The sequence below is a fragment of the Bombus impatiens genome, unplaced genomic scaffold (genome assembly GCF_000188095.3).
Source record: "Bombus impatiens unplaced genomic scaffold, BIMP_2.2 scf_0633, whole genome shotgun sequence".
NCBI classification, from domain to species: Eukaryota; Metazoa; Arthropoda; class Insecta; order Hymenoptera; family Apidae; genus Bombus; species Bombus impatiens.
The window spans coordinates 112,708-132,307 of record NT_177052.1 but is presented as its reverse complement, the minus strand read 5'-3'; the positions used below and the strand labels follow the sequence as shown (position 1 = coordinate 132,307).

At 31.5% G+C, this 19,600-nt stretch overlaps 1 protein-coding gene and 2 long non-coding RNA genes across 7 annotated transcripts; 1 reads left to right on the top strand and 2 right to left on the bottom strand.

Annotated features, from left to right (window-relative positions):
- Positions 1 to 330: 330 nt before the first annotated feature.
- On the bottom strand, positions 331 to 2,572 carry LOC112213348. Of its 2 annotated transcripts, none has more exons than XR_004462276.1 (4): positions 2,376 to 2,572; positions 1,616 to 2,133; positions 1,433 to 1,535; positions 331 to 1,286 (listed from the first exon to the last, which is right to left on the bottom strand). It is a non-coding gene; the product is annotated as an uncharacterized LOC112213348 (long non-coding RNA). The 2 variants fall into 2 exon arrangements; XR_004462275.1 differs by having other exon boundaries at positions 1,433 to 1,700; positions 1,785 to 2,133.
- Positions 341 to 19,368, top strand: LOC100748059 (leukocyte elastase inhibitor). Of its 4 annotated transcripts, none has more exons than XM_012389064.3 (6): positions 341 to 452; positions 14,424 to 14,728; positions 15,770 to 16,108; positions 16,223 to 16,479; positions 17,326 to 17,455; positions 17,633 to 18,640. In XM_012389064.3, exons 2-6 carry the CDS (start codon positions 14,426 to 14,428, stop codon positions 18,638 to 18,640), a joined length of 2,037 nt encoding a protein of 678 aa, XP_012244487.1. In that variant the 5' UTR covers positions 341 to 452; positions 14,424 to 14,425. The 4 variants fall into 4 exon arrangements, with proteins under 4 accessions (XP_012244487.1, XP_003491788.1, XP_033178264.1 ...); XM_003491740.4 differs by lacking the exon at positions 341 to 452 and adding an exon at positions 7,117 to 7,551; XM_033322373.1 differs by lacking the exon at positions 341 to 452 and adding an exon at positions 12,476 to 12,496.
- On the bottom strand, positions 12,000 to 12,372 carry LOC112213349. The gene is made up of 2 exons (XR_002947243.2): positions 12,181 to 12,372; positions 12,000 to 12,099 (listed from the first exon to the last, which is right to left on the bottom strand). It is a non-coding gene; the product is annotated as an uncharacterized LOC112213349 (long non-coding RNA).
- Positions 19,369 to 19,600: the final 232 nt, after the last annotated feature.

Genomic DNA, 19,600 nt, shown 5'->3' with positions numbered 1-19,600 from the left:
AAAATTGAACTGAGTTGAAAACGGTCAAACGATTTCCATTGTATTAAAATTTTGTAATAATAAATTAAAAGTTTCATGCAAGCGTTAAAAAAGACCGTTTTATTCATAAGATAATATAATCAATGGATGATATTCATATTGTAATTCATATTGTAATAATACATATATATCTTTTATCGTAGTACAATTATTGAATTTCAACATTATATTCCATATTATTTTTGCCCATAAAAAACAATTAAATTGAGATGATACTAAATTAATAATCGAAGTCATAGTAGACTGGATCATATATAAAACAGGAATTTTTTAGATAAAAATGGAACATTGTAAACAGAAAAATTCTTTTATTGTTATACACACATATGTGTAAAACCATAGAGATATAAAGATAGTGTGCGTGAACGAGCTGTAAAGGCGATATAGCTATAAAAAGAGAACGTACCTTACAGGTAAATAAGTAAGTGTATCACCGATCAACGAGCGGCATTATTTGCCAGTGATGGAAGGGGCCTCTATGTACGTTTTCTTTTCATTCTCATATCGCATCCACTTACACGATAACATAGTAACGTATGTTTTATATGACTGGCGTACTGTATCTTCATATATACTTTTAACCTCTATGTATGAAACTAGTTGCTGCTATGTAGCTTAATTACTTATACGTATAAATTTGCATCTTCAGTACAAGTAGAGCAAGTAAGTGTTAGGGATATTATCGAAGCAGATCATAAAACAACAGGTTCTCGTGCATATGTTTAGTAGAAGAGAGATCGCCAAACGCATCTTTTGCATAATAATTAAAGAGAAAAAGGTTAATGTTTGACCTTCAAAATTTTCTTATTCTATCCTTTCCTGTATCTTCTTTTTAATCATATTTAGAATTTGTATGTATTGTAATGAAAACAGCATATATGTATATATATATAAAAGATCGTTTCTTAATTTGTATTCCTTAACTGAAGCAAAGAAGTTTCTCAGCTTATTTAAATATTGATACTTCTTCAATAACTATATAATACATCCGAATACATATTATCTGATCTAAAATGTCATAGAGATTATGCACAAAATATCTTACACGTATAATCAAATTTGATTCATCAGTTTAGCTAGGCAATTTTGACCAAGTAAATGTTACAAACAAAACTTTAGATGCGACCTAACTTTTCTTGGCATTTGAATTTTGCATCTAATATGTACCCTGTGATATTAAATTTCTGGTAAAATTCTATCTATTATCTTGACAAATATTCAGTTATATTAAAAATATTATATGATACCTAAAATACATGTACATTATTGTTATAAATATACAGAGAAAGTTTATAAAAATCAGGACAAGACATGATATGTAACATTTATATTATTAATTTAAATGAATAATATAATATTATAATAAATATACTATACGATATTATTTACTTACATATATTTACTTAGATATATTCTATACCGTTACATAGTCAAGATTACAACAAAAATTTCAACAATCCAACTATTGTCCACGGTATTCTTCTATGACCAGTCGCCTGTGTTTAATGAATAAATCATCGAAATCCACTAGCGTGATCCGGAATAAAAATAAAATAATCTTTTAAAAATATCCCACCTTGGTCGATGTGATTGGAAATCTGCTTCAATAATGAATCGTTCCCATCGGCTATGAAGCATGATTAATCACCATTGTCCAAGCGCTGTAATAATAAAACTTGGTATTCCCAAGCTCTTCTTTAAAACTAAACACAAATGAAATTGTATCCAGTCCTTGCTTGACGTACGTATATTTGCATATGTCGATTGCCTTTTTCGTGTAAACACGATTTTCCTTTTATGTTGTGTAACGCTCTGTTATCATATAATATTTCGTAGTATACGCAAGAGTGCACCATTTTCCATGTTTTTTTCTTCCTATGCAAATTTCTTCCTCGAAACTGTACAGCTTCCATGGAAACGAAGAACTTCGCGATTTGCTGTTTATTACGTACATAAGTTCCTTCTAAGCCAAATACGATTTCACATAATTTGCATCGTCACTTTCTAAATTAGTCCCACGCATTGTGAAATTTCGTGACACGACTTCCGATCAGCGCTCGAAAGAAGTTATATTTTTAGATTACGGACGTTTACCTAAATTTAGGTTTTTATGTATATCATTGTGAATATTATCAATGTATAGTATATTATATAATACATTATAAGTATTAATATAACTTTCTATATTGACCAATAATGTAGAAGTTAAAAATGACTAAGTTTCGAAGAACGAATGAAAGAACGAATAAATGGCAAATAATCAAATAAGGGATTAAAATCGAATAGTATTTAAATGAGCTTTAATTTGAATAAAATGTCATTCTCAAATAACGCACCCTATCCTGCCTCTGGCCCGAGGAAAAAGAAAACAATCATTTGCGTGACTAACGGTAGAGATACTGACACAGTTACAGAGTCAAACGTGGTGTTAATCGATTTTCTATTTATATGAATGGCGATTTATTATCAGCAGAATCTTTTCTGCGGGCTTCGTGATCCTTATCGGTTTTGTCGATTGTTGCGGCTGAATTCGAGGCGCGTGGATAAAATCATGTAACGCTATTTAATGGGATAGGTATGCATAATAGATAATAAAAGAAGTCCCGTGATTCCGATCCGATGATCCTCGTAATCATCGATTGTTCGAATTTCCCGATCGCGTGTAATTAGTCACCAGTCCAGAAAAGATTCATTCACGTTTAATTCTGAGCATAAACTGTCAACTACTATCAATTTTGGCAGTACTTATAGGAGAACATTGATAAATTATGAGTAGACTACAGATTTGTACGTATTTAAGAGATTCTTTTAAATACAAAAAATGGACTACAGACTTTGCGAATTTCAATATTTCATTAACGATGACATTGTTCATCTGCGATTATTTCAAACATGTTGTTAGGTATTCACTTTTATTAATATTAGTTATTACTGGTATTAGTTGATAAATTATTACGCAAGAGAATCCTAATCAAATGAAAGAATTTTCGGATGGCAATCCAATTAGATCATAGATTTTTTAAAAGTCAAATTTGATAAAACGATTAAATTAAATTTAAGAAAATTCCAAGATAGTAGTACACCAAATGACGGAAAATATTGTCTCTGTAGAACTTTTAGGGTAAATAAAGATCATTTTTTTAGTTCTAGAAGCCTTCTAATTTTAAAAAGTTGCAACCCACACCTCTGTTCAATAAATTAAATTAAATTTAATTTATGATATAACATTTTATTATAGTTATTTATAATTAAATTATAATAAGACTTGTAGTATAAACTATATATAATTTATATAATGGTATACTTTATATTATATTACGAAAAATACCTGGAATATGAAACTATTTTTTAAATATAATTGAAATATATATGTATACCTTATTATCTAAAAATATAACCTTCGTGTATGGATATTAATACCGGTCACGCAATTCTAGTGATCGTATATCTTTTATTTGCTGCAAACAAAAAGGGGCTGACGAAATAATATTTGCTCTTTTATGACCTTGCTACCTTTTTTAAATCGATAATAATGGAACAAATATTAAACTTGGTCTTATTTGCAGCCTTCTTTATCTTTTTTTCATAAAATATCATCTTTTCTTATAATAATACTTCAATTCAGCATTTATATTATTCTATTTATAAAAGAAATCAAACGCTCTGAGAAACACGGGCTCGCGGTTATTTTTTCTACTGAAAAACGTCATTGAATAAAATTCTGGCAGATCTTTTCTTTCAAAATGCGTCATTGGCACATGGTATTAATCAAAATCTCAGAATTAGTTTCTCCAAGAAGATAGCTCATTCATGTATGGCCATATCTATTGGGTGTATTACTGTTTAACCATGATATCTTGTTTTCACTGCTGAATCGATATTAGAAAAATGTATAAGTACGTATAAAGTGACATGATTCTACACTATAAGTATTTATTTCTCGAGAAAATGATTTGCTACTATTGAAAAGGATGATAAATACGATTCCAGCAATAACCCTTCTTTTAAATCCACCCTTGGGAAAACCCACATCTGCGATTACCTTATGCTTCTTCAAGTGTATTAGCTATTCAAACAAATCGTATTTATTATTCCGAAATTGTCTGTTTATACAGAGGTGAGAGACAGATTATTAATGTAAAAGTAACTTAAAAATTCAATGTGAAAATTCAGTGTGTCAAAATCAAAAATAATAAAATTGGATCGAATGCTTCATTTTTTAGGAAATTGAGTTATACAATTTGCCAAATATCATTCATTAGAAAAATTCTTTAATAAAATTAATTTATGTACCAAAGATTACCAAAAAGTGTGTAGCGTTATTATTACAAAAGATTAAGATATTGTAACGAGATATACATAATACGATTGAATTTCTTTTTAAGCATTTACGACTCAATCCTCACTGCGAATTAATTGTTATTCTGAAAATCATTAATATAGTCATTTATGTATGTAATAATTTAGAAATATAATTTAGATGTTTACAATTCGACTCTTATTGTCAGTTACGTGGAGAAGTCAAATACACAGTTAAACCACAAAATTAGTTGATGTTCTACGAAACATTAAAAGCTATGCGATATTCTTATTAATTATGTTACTAAAAATAATAATAATAATAATAATGGGCGTTTGTGGCTTCCCCTTTATCGCACATTTTTGTTGAGAAATCCATTGATATATGACGCATGAAGTTAATTCATATTTGGCAGATTATTAAAAATTATGTAATGTTATTACCCATTAAAGAAAAATAAATTGAGGATTTCCCTATTTGGGAATATATATATTTATATTTATATTAAATATAAAAGAAAATATATGAACACGAAGGAGTTTGGAGAAACATTCGATAACAAATGGTGAATTTTCCAAGAAATATAAAGCGGCTACAAAAATTTCGTCGTTGTTGTTTCAGTGGAGATAACGCCCTGGAGTTTGAATGTGTGATAGTGTTTGACTGGTTTGTTTGTTTTTGCTATTGCATGATATCTATCGAAATGTTGAAAAATATCCGGTGAATGTTTTTCTCCGACTATCGAAGATTTGCCACACATGCTTTAAATGCACGTTGATACCTTGAAAATGTTAATTTTTCAATTGACAGCATCCTGAGTGTTACGACAACTCTATTATATGCCCTTGGCGCACCTTCTTTTGGCAAGGACAGGGCGATACCTGAACTGACGCCAGGGATTAGGTTTTTCTGAAAGGTTCAGTTCAGAAAATTCGGCAATCTGTATTGTCACATACAAATAGATATTTATACATGTCAATGTAATACTCCTTCTAAATTACACTTCGTAAAACTTGTTTAAAACAGTTTCTGGGTTTTATTGAAAGTTGGAATATTCTATTCTAATGTCCATCTGTATAACCTTACTATAAACATTTTCGTCTAAGACCTCACAGTGTTCCTCTGTGGGTTTTTCTGTCGGAATAAAATTAATCTCTTTTAATCCGTGTAATGCGCAGAACGATTATAGCTTATCATCGCTAACACGAAATATCACGGCTATATATAACAGAAAAATAATATACATAAAATAAATAACAACATGTATAACATTATAGAAAAATGTAAAATGTAACAAACTTTCTCAGAAAATAGCTTGCGTGTTGAATAAATTTTTGTTAAATAATTGGCAATTAATCTAGGCATTCTTTATTTCTTAGGAAACAAGCAAACCAACCCAATTATCATAAGCATTTATTACTTCAAATAACCTTTATGTAATATTGACTTACGCCAAATTTAACGCCCCTGCTTCCTAAATGCTCAAGATATGGCTCAAAGTAAAGTCTTGTATAAACGCTACCTTATCCAAAAATAAATAAAAGATAGAAAATACAATACATATGCAATACATTAAGAATTACGAAAAAGAGCTAACTCAAGAAATGAACGACCTGCCGAAAACAATAAAAAAGAAATAATAAGAATTTACCACAGTCAATAAACAAAAGAAAATTTGAATCGTCATAAGCCAATCATTGCTCGGATCAAGCGTTGTATAATAAGAAGCGTATCCAAAATATGCAGAATTGAAATAAAAAAAATTGGAGTTTGTCTTTCAAATTGATATTGAAAATCTGCTAACGTAAGTATGCATTTGTAAGTGAAATGAAATTTATAGAAAAAACGGGAAATCATTTCACCAAAAATGTAGAATAAAGTTTTTTTCATCTAGATTTTAAGAAAATTGATTTTTGAAGGTTTGTGGAGCGGGCAGATGATTTCTTATGCAAAAACAGACTTTGAGAATTAGCTGCGTATACAATAGTACGCATACACTTACATACGTAATTATATGCATACAATACGGTACAGTAACACCATTGTTTCTATATTTAGAATGCCTACGCGACTTTTATAAATAATTAGATTATTAGATTCAACAAAGTACAAAGAAAAATTTTATCAAGGATACCAAAATCGATTCTCTCGAAAACCAAGTTCTAAATGAAAAGATTTTATTCTACGTTCTCTATTTATTTTATTCTGTTACATAAGTCATCAATACATTGCGAATATTTATGCAAATTCCGCATTTATATAAATGCAACTAAATATGATTTATTTTCAATCGCATTCGGTAGGTCTTTTAAGTTTATGAAAACATACAAAATCATTGACTCTCGGCCTATTCACAAAAAAGAAATACAAGGGCAAAGATTTATTAATATTATAAATTATTATATTAATAAACCGTAGCAAAGATTAGTTTCACCTATTTGTTAAAGCATACTCTACTTTAGATAATCGATACATTTTTCCATGTAATGCCCATTTTGTGTATTTCCCTATAAGTGCGTAAAAAAGTGCACTTCTTATGTGCTCGTATAATATTTACAATCACACACCATATGTCCACCAATACCTCTGATTTCAAGAAAAAGATATAGCACCGTTGACTCTGTCTCGTCACGGAAGCTGCTTTCAAAACGTGATATATATAAATTTTTGATTGTGAAACAGTCATTTGGACTGGACAGGAAATCCGTGGGTCAACAATATTTAACAATATTAGTATATTAGTATATTATATAGGCTGACCCCAGCGCCAAGTTGTTCTATCCGGTCTCTAGAAATGATATTGTACAGTGACATCCCCTCTTTCGTATATACAAACTGTAGGAAGCACCGCGTACGGCAAGGGGAAGTGGCAGAGACGAAACCGGTAAATACAATAAAGCGGAACGGAGACCGTAGAAACTCAGTCGTCTCGTGGCTGTCGATCTATGAATAAGACGAGTACTGTGTTTCATTCAACCGACAAAGACACGCATGCAGAAGACCGACTTTTTATTAAACGCACGTGACATTTTCATTTTCTTCACCATTCTTTATCCATTATCTCGTTTCACTGTCTTTCACGATACTACGACAAGTAAATTGGCCTCAACGATTTAATTTATCAGTGAAAAGAGCGCACGGTGTTCCAGTGGAAGTTGCAAGAGAAAGAGACGCGACATTTGGAAGAAGATACTCTGAAGACATTTGAAAAGGTATGTAACAGGACAAGAATCAGAATGTTCTGTATAAACGGAAGATAGTTGAAGGAGGTCGAGGAATTCAGTGATCAGAATGCGGAGCTTGTGTCACATATTCTGATACCTGGCGTAATTCTATCAAAGTATTGAGATTTTTGTTATATTTTCAAAGTTATGCCTAGACTGCGAATCTTTATGTAAGCTTGTAATTTTGTAAACGCAAACTATAAGGAAGTAAAACTTTAGCAACGATTTGTTTCACCTATTGGATATTAGAACGACTACTATATCTTATATATTTAACGTATTTTAATTGTCTTCGTCTTCAAGTTTCTCATAAATGCACAAAAATCTATAATCTAGACAGAGGAATATTGATAGAGCAATATTTCTCTATTGTTCTATTTTTTACATTATGCTATATCTGGAATTTGGAATCAAATACTTTGCTAAATTTAAATTGAAACAAGGAATATATTGCCATTACTCAAATTTCATATGTATCTATAATCAACAGCCGATGTTTCATAAAATCTATACAAAGTTTAATCAGCTAATTCAGGTGTTTTCGCACTATCAGGTTTCGTTCATCTTTGATATATTACTTTTTTATTTATACTAATAAATATTGATTGTTTTTATCGATGTCTCAAATATCGATTCGATTGAAACTAAAAGGGGAGACTGAATTAAAAAGTTTCATTTGAGAAAAGTAGGAATATATTTTATATATTCGTAATAAAATTTCAAAGAAAATGCTCAAACATCTATAGATGACTTTGTAAATACAAGATCGCAGAGAGGTTAAGATATTACTAGAGGTTAATCTCGAAGAGAAAGCTATCGTATGTAAATAAAAATTCATGAATATTTATACCTTTCTTTTTAAGATATGACGTTTGACTAAAGATATTCATTGCAAGTTGAATCATTCATAGAAGTTTTTTGATAGAATGGGATTATATTGGACATTTTGATGAATTTTAAGAAGGTAGAATTAAAAGTGCTAATAAAACATTTCTATGATAATTAAGTTCTGCATACACGTGAAAGGATATTCGAGTATTTTGGCGATTTTTCGGAAAGTAGAATTCGATGATAATATAGTTTAGGTATAGAACAGTTCAAGTAACACGTGCAGGTATTTTGAATGTTTCAACGAATTTTGAGAAAGAGGAATTGAATAATAACTGAAATAAGTTATAAATGCTTCTTTCATGATTACATGATTATAATGGAAGTTTTATGGAAGTTCGGAGTACTTTCGTGATTGTTCGGGAAATTTTTATGGGAATATAAATTTTGAAGGCACATGAGATTATCTGGAAAGTTCGGATGAATTCTGGAGGACAATTTTTGATTAAAAAGGAGACAGCTTAGAAATCATTGTAATTAATGCATTAAAGAATTTTTTTCTACGTCGAATACGATATACGTTTCATCGTTTAGGAAAGAAATAATACTTATTTGGGATTCTTCTTCATTAAAATTTTTTTTCTCCAAAAGGACACAGTTACATTCAATGATTTAATAATTTACGTTTTGCGTCAAATAAAGGCAATCTCGAATGTATAATAACTAATCGGTGAAACAGTTTTAAAGAGGCATAGTATTAGCGATAGTAACGACAAGTAGCGATAAACGAGCGATAGTAGCAAATAAACAGAGAAATAATAGTAGCAATGATAAATCGTCGCGTTTGGTCAGACGATGCGAATTCTAACCGATGGAGGCAAATTCCGCGGAGTTCCCGGGAATGTGAAAAATCGAAATATTATTTGCGGAATCAATTTCACAAGGAGCAGGTATCCACGTGATTGTGTCGCCAACGATTGCAGTATCCTTTAGCTGGACGCACAATCGCTCGACCGTTTGATTCCGTTTTTAACAGAAAGTAATTCAAAGGATATCACGATTGGAACGACGATATACGTATATGATTTGGAACAATTTTGCTGTTTATTGTTCCCAAATAATGAATATTTCACTACGTCGAATAATGATCATCCGGTCGTCGCCAAATTTCCAGCTACAGTGATTCACAGAAGTATGACACATTCTCCTTTGGCTAAAATATTTACGCACTAAAGCAATATATTAATAATATAAAAATGCAATATAATATAATATAATATAATATAATATAATATTATAAACATACTAGTTTGATACAATGATTAATTAATATAGCAACAAATTATAATATTTATAAAGCAGTAAAGTAATATATGAACCTCAGGTTCTCTTGCACAATTCATCCATCATGATTAGTGAAATTTTACAGATTATCAGTTACAAGTTACCATTGGTAATAAATATCTTTGATTAGCAATAATAAGTTTGACGATGAAAGAAAATAAGAAAGTTTTGAAAATAAATTTTACAATGTATAAATTATTTGATGATATTATGCGACAAAAGATTACGAAATTGTAAAACAGGAATTTATAATATACAACTTCTAGTTTAAATTATATTACTGATTGAGAAATTGTCGTGCAAGATAGTATCTGTGAATAATAAAACTACCGTGCCTTTCGAAATAACGGGTCCTGAACTTCACGTTTTTGCAGTTATTGAAAGTGGGCATGAACAATTTTTGACAGAATTATTCCTGACCTTTACTAAGATGTATAGCTATATACATCTATTTATTTTCATCACATTACCAGTTATAATCCTCTGTCTACTATCTTCTAATATTGACATAAAATTTGTCTATTTACAAATTCACTGTTTACATTTTGCCTAGAAGCTATTTGAGTCAAAGCTGAATCTTTGTATAACAAAGAAATTCGTTTTTCATTCATTGTAGTTTATTGTAGTTTTGTTTTTCTATAACTGGGTTGTATAGTGTATTTAAGGTTTTATTTTTCAGTTGTTAATATTTAAAAGTCCTGAAATTCAATACACCTCGCATAAGTGAGTATACATCATACATAATAAGAAAGATACACGATTTAATACACATTGAAAAGGGCAAATAATCACGTCATAGCTTCACCATCAAATAGTAGATACATTATATCATCTGTCTTCTTTATTAATAACTATTCTTTGTATCTTGTAGTACAGGTCCGTCATAGAACACTAGATGACAATTTGGTAAAGTTCTAGCCAGTATACTTCATTCTGCAATTTTATTGAGCCATTTAAGACTCAGACTAAATAACCGCTTAGGTTTCTGAATAGTCAGAGTAATAAATAAAACGTACGATGTGATATTAAAATCAAAGAATTATCAAAATGCACGTAGAAACAACTAATTTGACTTCTCAATGATTGAATACATTCTTAAGTATAACTCACTCTTGAACATCTTTTCTCTCTTTTTCTTTCAGCTTCATGTTTTATTACTCATAAAACTTATCGATTGCATCGACGCGTAACTAAAAATTGAAGAATTATGGTCGAGCGTATTACATTCGGAATCAGCAGGTGATAAGGTCTTCATACAAGGATATATAAACTATGACGCTTAATGAATTACGATGATATTAAGTTCTTCATCTTCATATTCGTTCTCTCTCTATGCCTCGTTGTCCTACACTTTATCAAGGATAACACTTGAATCCTGTTAAATCTTCTTCTATCAGCGATCAGTAATGATCCTTTCAGACACGGATCTTCAACGAAGATGGATAATTATAGAGGGTCATCGAGTTCGTGATAGTCATAAAATTCCTACACTCGAATGACTAGTTTATTGGAGATGCGCTTGTCGTGACTATACATGGCAATAAAATAGAGAAAGAGATCGCGTATCGTAATAATTGGAAAATCGAACTTTCAAGGAATGGTAGACTTAGTCATTGATGCAATTTTGAGATAGGCACCTGCTTCCAAGAAGAATTTGTAACGAAGGTTAAGAAAATTTTTAGAGATAAAGGTGAATTCTTCGATATTTCTCTTACTGTTCGATTATATTAATTGATGAATTCTGGGGATTTAGATAGTCAGTTTCCTTTTGGGCTTCCATTGTTCTTATTTTGTATGAAATTATATATAGGAGTTACAACAAGCGGAATTTTTCAATTCTGAAAGTGGAATTCGCAACAAGCATTTTGATTGGAAAGGAGATTCTTAAAAGGTCAGGCGCGTGGTATAATCCCGCGTTACCTTTCTTTTGGGTTTCTATTGTTTTGAAACTGCAGATAATTATATTAGAGATATATAGAATTGGACCAGGCGAAAATTGTATTTCTGAAAATAGAATCTCCATGCATAGTTTCAATTGGAAAAAAAATTCTGAAAATATTAGAAATACGAAACTTCTGGCTTTTTGATCAAATATATATTACCAGAAGAAAAACAAGCTTTTATTCATATATTCTACAAAAGGTTATTTAAATTTTCGAAAACACAAATTCCTCGAAATCTATTAAATTTTTACTACAATTACGTACTCGTGTAATCACAAAAATTTCTATAAATCTGCAAGTTAAGTCTTTCGACTATTCCACTACTTCTAATATTAAATTATAAACTATCTCAGTTGTCGTGCATTACGAAACATTTCTCCTTCCTTCCAAAAGCGAATTAAACGGATAAACCACGTTCTTCCTACAATTACAAAACATCTCAACAATGTCTTTTAACTATCTCATCCAATATCAAATCTCATAAGCAGCTGAGTACATTTACCTTTTACGTTTCTTTCAAACAACACTGAAACAATCTTCATCGATCCGTAAAAGTGCACCTGGCCGTTAATACAATTTTACGACGCATATTCGTGCACGTTTATACGTTTCATTCACTTAAAATGTACAGTTGAACTTATGTGTCTCGGCCATGCATCATCGTTCATCTCGCAGCCAACTAAGGATAACGTTTGATGTGGGTTTTCCCACTGGATGCTCGCTACCACGATAATGTCAACTCTAATCTTCAATGACGCGAGCAAAAGCATTTTATAGTGTCGTGAAATACCCGCAGACAGATCGATACCTAACGCTATGTGCGTGTAACAATACATTAGTATTTTCGTTATTCTCTCGCCAGTGGAGGAACGACGTATCTGTTAAATAATACCAAAATTAGCGTCGTTGCTTTCTTAATCGCTTAATGATGATAATAGATAGTGATGTTGTTGTATCGTAATTATTGCTACGTCTTGAAAATTAATGATTGATGTTGAACAAGTTAAGGTAGAGCAAATATCGCATGTAAAGAAAATTATTAATAAATTTTCATCCTGTTCGTTAATTTTTCGATTTGGTAATAGATAAGATGGGAATCGTACTGGCATTGATATTCTAATAAATCGGTAAGTTAAATTTTTCTGAGTTGGTCTTAAAATAAGTTCTTAAATATGTTTTCTTTTTGCATAATTGTGTCGTTAACGAAAGAGATATAGAATTTCGATGAATTCAATATTTGAAAAAAAATACTTTTAACAGGAATTTTTGTTGAAAATAAATTTTATTGTTTTTATATGAATTTGTGACAAAAGAGTTTTTTTAGTAAAATAATTTTTAGGATAAAATACCTGTTAATTAGAAGCTACTTTTCAATATCTTTTAACAAACTGACGCTAATATTTCCATATTTTCAATCTAATTTATTTACAGTGTTTATATAAATAGTTAGTACTATTAGTTAGTAACATATGCAAATAGGAAATTGAAATGACCATATGTATCTTGGTGAAATGATAACGAAACGTTTAAATCAGTTGTAGCATATCATTACAGCAAAACAATTAATTGACAACGATTGAGCTACTTCCTTTTCATTTGCTATTACTTTTCGTTATAAATGAATGTATTTGTTAAAAATAATACCTCTCTGCTTCTTCTTTTCTCCTTCAGCATCCTTTTTCTTTTCCTAACAAATATGTAGAAAGAATGAAGAAGCCTTGCATTCTTAAATTCAAGGAATTTCGCTTTTAAAAGCAGATGGGTTAAGTGTAGTATGCAAATAAAGTTGTGCGATTCCGTAAACGTTGTTTACGTTACTGCACATACTTATAATTACACATATAAAAGAAAAAGAAAGAGAAAAAGAAAAAAAGAGTGCATGGATATCATAAGTTTTGCGAATATTCAGAGAAAATGAATATTTATGAACCAGAAGCTACTGTTTCGAATGTTATACTTTTCGTCGAGGACTTGTTTTATCAATATTTTTCCCCCATCAATCCTCCTATTTAATTTAATTTAATTCTCATTTTTCTCTGATCAGTATTCTTTAAATTCTTTTTTAATGGATTTTAAATATGTATATTCTTCGGTCCAAAATTAAATTTGTCGCGGTCACAGACAAAAATACGCGAAGAATCGAAATAAAGCAGCTAAGTCCTCCATTAAGTATTTATCCTCGTTGAGTTTTTCGAAACTTAAATTCCTATTTCATCTCATTTATCGCACTAATAATTCGACGTTGATTGCGAAATTTACAATTCGTGAAAAAGATGACCACTAAAAGCATATTATATTTATACCTGCACTACCTGGTTAACAACGGTAAAATTCTAAAACCGGTTTTTAAAACATCACCGCTCTCCTCTGGTATATTGGAGGGTAGTTTACAAAGAAAAAAACTTTGAAACTATAACTAGAGTGCAGATATTTATGGGCATTCACATTATTTTAACAATAACATTGGAATGTTAATATCTTCAGTCATTTATGTATCATCGTATTTTGCTGATATTCGTATACTAGAGTGCTCAGTCATTTACGTATAATATTTTCCATTGACTAACTTTAACAATTTTGTTCATAACAAATTTCAATTTTCATATTTCGATACTATTAAAATATTCGAATCCTTCACAAAGCACCTGTTTCTAATACTTTATCTTACAATTTTAACTGCAAAAATAATTACGCACATATCACAAAAATATGTCTAATTACCATTATCTGTCTTTTTTTTTGCAGAAATGAAGACTGTGCTTATATTCCTGTGTCTCACGGCCACTTGCTTTGGTCAACTAATCTATCCAGACGATAAATTGCTCGCGTCTACAACCGTTCCTTCGTCCATTTTTCCAAATATCCCTCAAAATGTACGGTCACAAGATTCTGTGAAGAGCACAATCAATTCCTATCAAGTAAATTCACAATTACCACGAACTTCACCGCCAATACTTGGACTCGGTGCACCGCGAAGAACAAAGGCATCATATCCAACTACGGCCTATCCGGCTGTTACCGAAAACACGTTGCAAGACTGGGACGATCATGTAAGCATACAAACATTTATTAAAATAAGTACTTAGACTGTACCCGGTTAAGTGTAATTTTTTCTTTATTCATATGAATGATACATATCTAGTTGTATGTACTATACATATGTATATGTGCTTTTTGGAAAATAAGGATACGTGGCAATTGTTTTTGTAGCCACTGTACGTTTAAGACTATTATTCACGCTGTGTATTAATCCTTTTTAAGTCTAAAGTAGCTTCAAAATATCATAGAATCACCCAAAAAGTACTTATCACGTTTTTCTGCTGTGAGCTTGAAATATTGTTTAATGGATGGAAATATACGAAATTCTGTTTAGCGTCTTAACGTATAAAGATTAAGTACGTTTTCGTTCTGCATCGTGAACGCGCTAAGAAATTTTCCAACGACAAAAAAATAGAATTTAATCTAAAAAAAAAAAAACAAATAATGCAAGAGAATTAAGAAGGTATACAGTGAAAGGTTTTGATAGAAGCTTTGGGTGATTACAATTCAATTCATTATCGCATGAGTCACGAAGAGTAGTGAAATACTCTTGAGAAATTCATGATGAGAATAAAAGGCAGCACCAGTGATGCAAGTTGCCCGGTAAACATTAACAGTTGAACAGTGATCTTGAAGTTTCATACGGATAGATTAATGATACCTTGATGGTAATTTGCGGGTTTTCACTTTTTTCGTATTTTACCAGCGTAAAATGTAATTATGCGTTGAATAAAGGTCTTGAAGTGTTCTTGAATTTGTGTAAATCGGCACAATCTTATAGCTTACAGCGCGTTACACGCTAGAATACATACTGGGGTCGAAAAAGTTTACAAGTGTTGTTTAACTCTGACTGCACATTTTTCTTTGCAATCGCTGATGACGCATAAACAGTTTACGTTTATCTCAATTAAACGAGCACGTTTCTTTTTCAAATCAACGGAAGCTCTCGTAAAAGATATTTATTGAGAAAATTAAGAAAATCTTCCATCAATAGAATATACGAACATGTACTATTGGAAGTGGATAATAACGTGTTTGTTACTACGTTACAGGTGAACAATATCATCGCTAATGGAGTACTGAAATTCGGTCTGGACGTAGAACAAGAGATTCACAGAACTCGAGGCGTATCCTTGATCGAGCAACGGGACAATATAGTTTTGTCGCCAACTAGCCTTGCCGCAATATTGGCAATCGTTCTTGCAGGTTCTGCGGGTAGGACTTTCGATGAAGCGTCCAAGGTTCTTGGATTAGAGGCCGGGATTGATATCTCACAAAATTCTGAGGTTGTTCACCAGATGTTTGGTGTGCTTTTGTCTCAACTTCAAAGTAAAGAATCTGCTGGGATACTTCTACCGCAATTGAATTTCGCCACAGCGGCATACGTGCAGGTAAAATTTCCTTTCACGGGCGAATTAAACTTTAGAAAAATGAAAAAGGAATTGGATTTCATTTGAAGTAAAACGAACGTGTAATTGATTATAATTTTAATGGTTGTGGTTTAGAATGGATTTCCAATACTGCCGCAATTCAAGTTACTTAGCAAAGAGATTTATCAAACCGATATATTCAACGTGGATTTTGCTAAAAATGGAAAAGGGGCAGAGGAGATGATAAACATGTGGGTGCGGCAGAAGACGAAAGGCAAAATTACAAGTATTCTAAACCACACGCCGGGGCCAGAAACAGCAATGATTCTTTTATCAGCGCTCTACTTTAATGGAGAATGGGACCAATACTTTTTGGATGGAGCTACGAAAAGGTATCATTTTCCTTTATGAAGGAAGTTTATGTAGGTTTTATATAGAGAACATAGACCATTGTAATCTCTTTCCTTTGAGCGCTATGAACGAATCTATGCGTCTAGCAGAAGCTATTTGTGTGGACTAAGGACGCATATATGCGTTTATCAACTTTTTTGACCTCTCCCGCGCTTGAGATTCTTTTACTAGTGTATGAGATGATACATGTGCATTTCTTAGCAACGACATAAACAAAAAAATGCAAGTTCATTTATCTTCTGTATGTGAATATGAATAATACCCCTTTTCACTCCGTTGTCGCCGCCGTGGCGACGTTATAAGAGGAATTAACAATTCCATTGTTGCCGCCATGGTGACGTTGTAAGTGTACAGGTGTACATATACATTATAACTCAGTTGCGCTATTCAACCAACATAGTTCACATTAGCAAAAGAAGTATTCATCCACACGAGTTGTTTCCGCTGGGAGTATTCAATACTCAAAGAGTTTAATAAGAAAAATTTGATTCAATCAACTAGCATTATTGAATTTTGTTTTTTAATATTATAATTATTAAAAAGAAACCAAGGATTTGTGTAATATTTCTTTTCGTTTCTATTTCTTTTTTTACTAAGCTCCTTCAATTTTATAAAAATATTTGTTCTATTCATGTTGTAATGGATTTCTGTAAAGTGCCTGTTATTCTATTACATTTTTTGTACATTAACAAAAGAATATAAGTTATTTGATTTAAGTATTTTAATAATGTAAGCTTTTATACATCATTTCACCGTTTGACTCTTAATGGGTTAATAATCAGTTGCAATTATGGCGCATTATATAATTAATTCGATTGTTTAAATAGGAGACCATTCTTCATTGAGCCAAACGAGACAGTTAATGTCAACATGATGTACAATGGAGGAACGTTTCCGTTCTACTTAGACAAGAAATTGGGCGCGAAGATCATTGGTTTTCCATACAAGGGTCGCGAAGTAAGTATTTTAAAATTTCACAACAGATATAAGCTTTCAAATAATGTTATTTTGTTTCAATTCAAAATTAGTTATTCCAGTCTATTGTGACTAAAATTAAAATTCATCCGATCCTTTAAAAATTTCTATTACATACACATACATATCTTATCAAATTAATTCATAATTTCTTTTCAGCTCTCGATGTACGTTTTGCTTCCAACAGCTCCAGGAGCAAAAGCTCTTCGAGAATTCAAGAACAAACTAACAGTTGACATAATCGAGAATTTAATTAAGAATGTAAAGAACGAAACATGTATCGTCGGTTTTCCACGAATGAAGTTAAGCACCAGCCTAAGTTTAAGGCCTACGCTCGCTGCTTTGGGTCTCGAGTCTTTATTCGATCCACTAACAGCAGATTTGAGCCTCATATCTCAACCCAATGCCGTAACCAATATGAATGGCAGAAACCAGACGAACGTGAGGCCATTAGAATCACGGCCGAAATCAAGTCCTACCATAACTACTTCACAGAATGGTAACGAAAAAAGACCACAGAATCAAATATACAACGACATGATATACTTCCCCTCTCGTTTCTATCCTTCCTCAGAATCGAGAAAACCAGGTCAAACGAGTCGTATGGTAAAACGAAATTACTTTACATACGAGGACAAAATTCGTGGTTATAACGTGGAACAATGGGCGAATGGGTTTTTCCTCAGAAAGACTCGTGATATTCGTGACATTAAAGGAAAGAAAGATAGGAGCTCGTATAGAGTGGAGGGCAGATCCAAAGAATATCACGATAATACAAAGATTGTAAATCTCGAAGAAAACAAGTATCGTTTCGAAGAACAAACAGGAAGAAATAGAAGGCAAACCAGACCAATTGATCAAAACTTCCTGGACTTTGTGAGACATCAGAATCTTCCATCATACGGGCTGGACAGTCTTAGAAATAGCGCAAATCTGGTCAACCCACATCTCTTCGCTACAGATGTTCTTCAAAAGGTAGAAATAGATATCACAGAAAAAGGTACCGAAGCCGCAGCCGTGACTGGCGTTGTATTGGAGCGTGATGGAAGTCAGAAGAAGTTCATTGCGAATCGACCCTTCATCTTCTTCATCAGACACGACCCATCGAAGCTCGTGCTCTTCTGGGGCACGATAAACGTTCCAACGCCAAATTATCCGACTACGTAATCTGAAACACAAGTCTTTTTTAGAATATGACGATGAAGACAACTATCGAAGAAAGTAATCACGTTGAACAATTACTAACATTCTTTCTTCCAATTGGTATTATGTATCACAGTTTATCTTCGCAGTAACGACCGTACATAAATTCATTTCTTCGTGAATAGTACTCGTCATGCGGGTGATTACCATCCTCGAATGAGTAATTTCGTTTGAAGGATAGATAAAAGAAACCGGTTTAGCCGAAGGAAACGGTTTTTCCTTTGCACGCAACAAGTTGATACAAATATTCACGCGCTATTTATTTATACGATTCTTTCCTTGAATCTCCGCCTTCGTAGGTTAGAGTTATACGCGTAATTATGAAAATAATCAAATTGAAAACTATATTTATAGATGCTATATCTGTATTTGCTACCTGTAATGGAACAGTATTTTCTCAGAATTTAATATTATATTATTTTACCTCCGACTACGATTTGACGTTATATTAAATGGAATATTGTTAGCGTTGGATTAAGTTATTAAGAGATTTTATGAAATCATATTGAATAAATGTCTGCGTTTCTTTTTTTCAATTGTGGAAATAATTGATTGAAGCAAAAATAATATCAAAAAGGTTTTGACATTATTATTGTCAAAGCCATATAATATATATATATAAATATTAGTTATCACTTTGTTTGATCTACTTATTTTTGGACAATAAAGACAGATTTTTTTTTAGATATAAAGATATGGTTCCAATATTTTAAATTCACTTCAAATAGACGTGTAAATTTTTCTGTTTTATTCAAAATATTTTACAGTTTATAATACAGCATTACATTTGAGATTTAATGTAAATAAAACAAAATCTTTTTTTGGACGGCTGCATAATGATTTATGATTACAAAACATTTTAACATGTGTTATGATATGTAACCTCATATAATCTTGAAGAATTTACCATTTGCAATTTAGACA